Below are 1359 nucleotides of genomic sequence, written 5' to 3'. Positions count from 1 at the left end.
TTCTCTGCAGCAACGGCAGTCTCCGGGGCGTATTTGCTGCTGATGTCCCAGATCAACACTGAGAAATCAGCCCGATGTTTATCTAACCCAGCAGCAAGCCAATTGCTATCCAGTGGGTTCCATGCAAGGGTATTGCACTGCCGGGCATGTTTGGGAACAAACTCTTTGCCTATCAAATCTTTAGATTTTGAGTTGTGATCTTGACCAAGGCTCGTCAGCACCACCCGACCATTGGCCTGTCCAACAGCAAGGAGACACTCGGGATCATACTTGGGATACCAAGCCACACATTTCATATATGGAGTCTCTGAATTGATGGACAACAGGGTAGCTGTGGTCTCTTCTGACAAGCGCAAGGACCCCGCCTTGAGCTCTGAGCTCACAGCAGAGTCAATGTGGTAAAGACTCAGCTCCGAATCGCACACAACGAACCGGTCCACGTGGTGTGGGGCCCACAGGATGTCGGGCTTGGAGCCGCTCATCTTGAAGGCAACTTGACAGGCAATTTAAGCTCTTGGAAGAAGATCCAGGTGATATCCATTCATCAGGACGCTGCTGAGAAAATAATGGGTAGCAATGTTATCAAATCCCAGATGATTCTATAATCTGGTATCTTCAAGCAATCAAGAAGACAGTTCTGGACAACTTTTGCCCCAAGGGTTCACCCCGAGCACACCTCAGGCCAAACCTGAATCCTCTCCACAGCAACAGGCCTTGTTTCTCTGGGATATACCTACTGAAACAGAACCAGTGTAACCACCTACCAACTTCCAACAGGGCTTGCTGTGTTTACAATGCCACACCAATATGACTTCATGATGGAAAGAGTTAACTGCAATATGATGTGGCACGATAGGTGGGTGTGGTGCTGCTGCTGCTGAAGAGCCACACCCTAGAACACACAGAAGAAACATCTCTGCCCAACTGACGTGCAGTAATTGACAGAAATAAGAGTCTGTCTGTTGTCTGAAGTCTGTTCTGTAACCTAGAAAGACTTGCCTCCTTTGAAGATTTCTATGGAAATAGAGCTTTCCACTCCTCATCTTATTCTCCTGCTTCCAATCCCACCTCCTTCCCCAGTGCCACCTCATCTTCCCTGGTGTTTGGCCCAGCAGCTGCACAAACTTACATCGCTGTGAACTCTGGTTCACATTTTCAGCAGCTGCAGCTCTGGAAGCATTAAAAGTACCTACACACAGAGAAGAAGGCCCCACAGATCCTATAAAACTCTCCAATAGCTGGAAACTGGGACAGACTAGCTCGGGAAGCACGACAAGGAAGGGTCATTCACTCCTTCCGGACCTCCCCAGCCCGGCTCCTACCTGCCCGGGGAGCGGGGCCCCCGGCCCGGCCCGGCCC

General features: G+C 50.3%; 1 protein-coding gene across 1 annotated transcript in view; it reads right to left on the bottom strand.

Annotated features, from left to right (window-relative positions):
- MIOS (missing oocyte, meiosis regulator, homolog (Drosophila)) overlaps window positions 1–539 on the bottom strand; it is a 10576-nt gene extending 10037 nt beyond the window's left edge. The window contains 1 exon segment of the mRNA XM_009994923.1: window positions 3–539. Within this exon segment, the coding sequence (XP_009993225.1) occupies window positions 3–482 (480 nt within the window). The 5' untranslated portion in view covers window positions 483–539.
- Between the last annotated feature and the right edge of the window lie 820 nt (window positions 540–1359).

This window comes from Chaetura pelagica, unplaced genomic scaffold (assembly GCF_000747805.2).
Source record: "Chaetura pelagica isolate M959 unplaced genomic scaffold, ChaPel_1.0 scaffold12, whole genome shotgun sequence".
Lineage (NCBI taxonomy): Eukaryota > Metazoa > Chordata > Aves > Apodiformes > Apodidae > Chaetura > Chaetura pelagica.
This window is presented reverse-complemented; position numbering and strand designations above follow the sequence as displayed.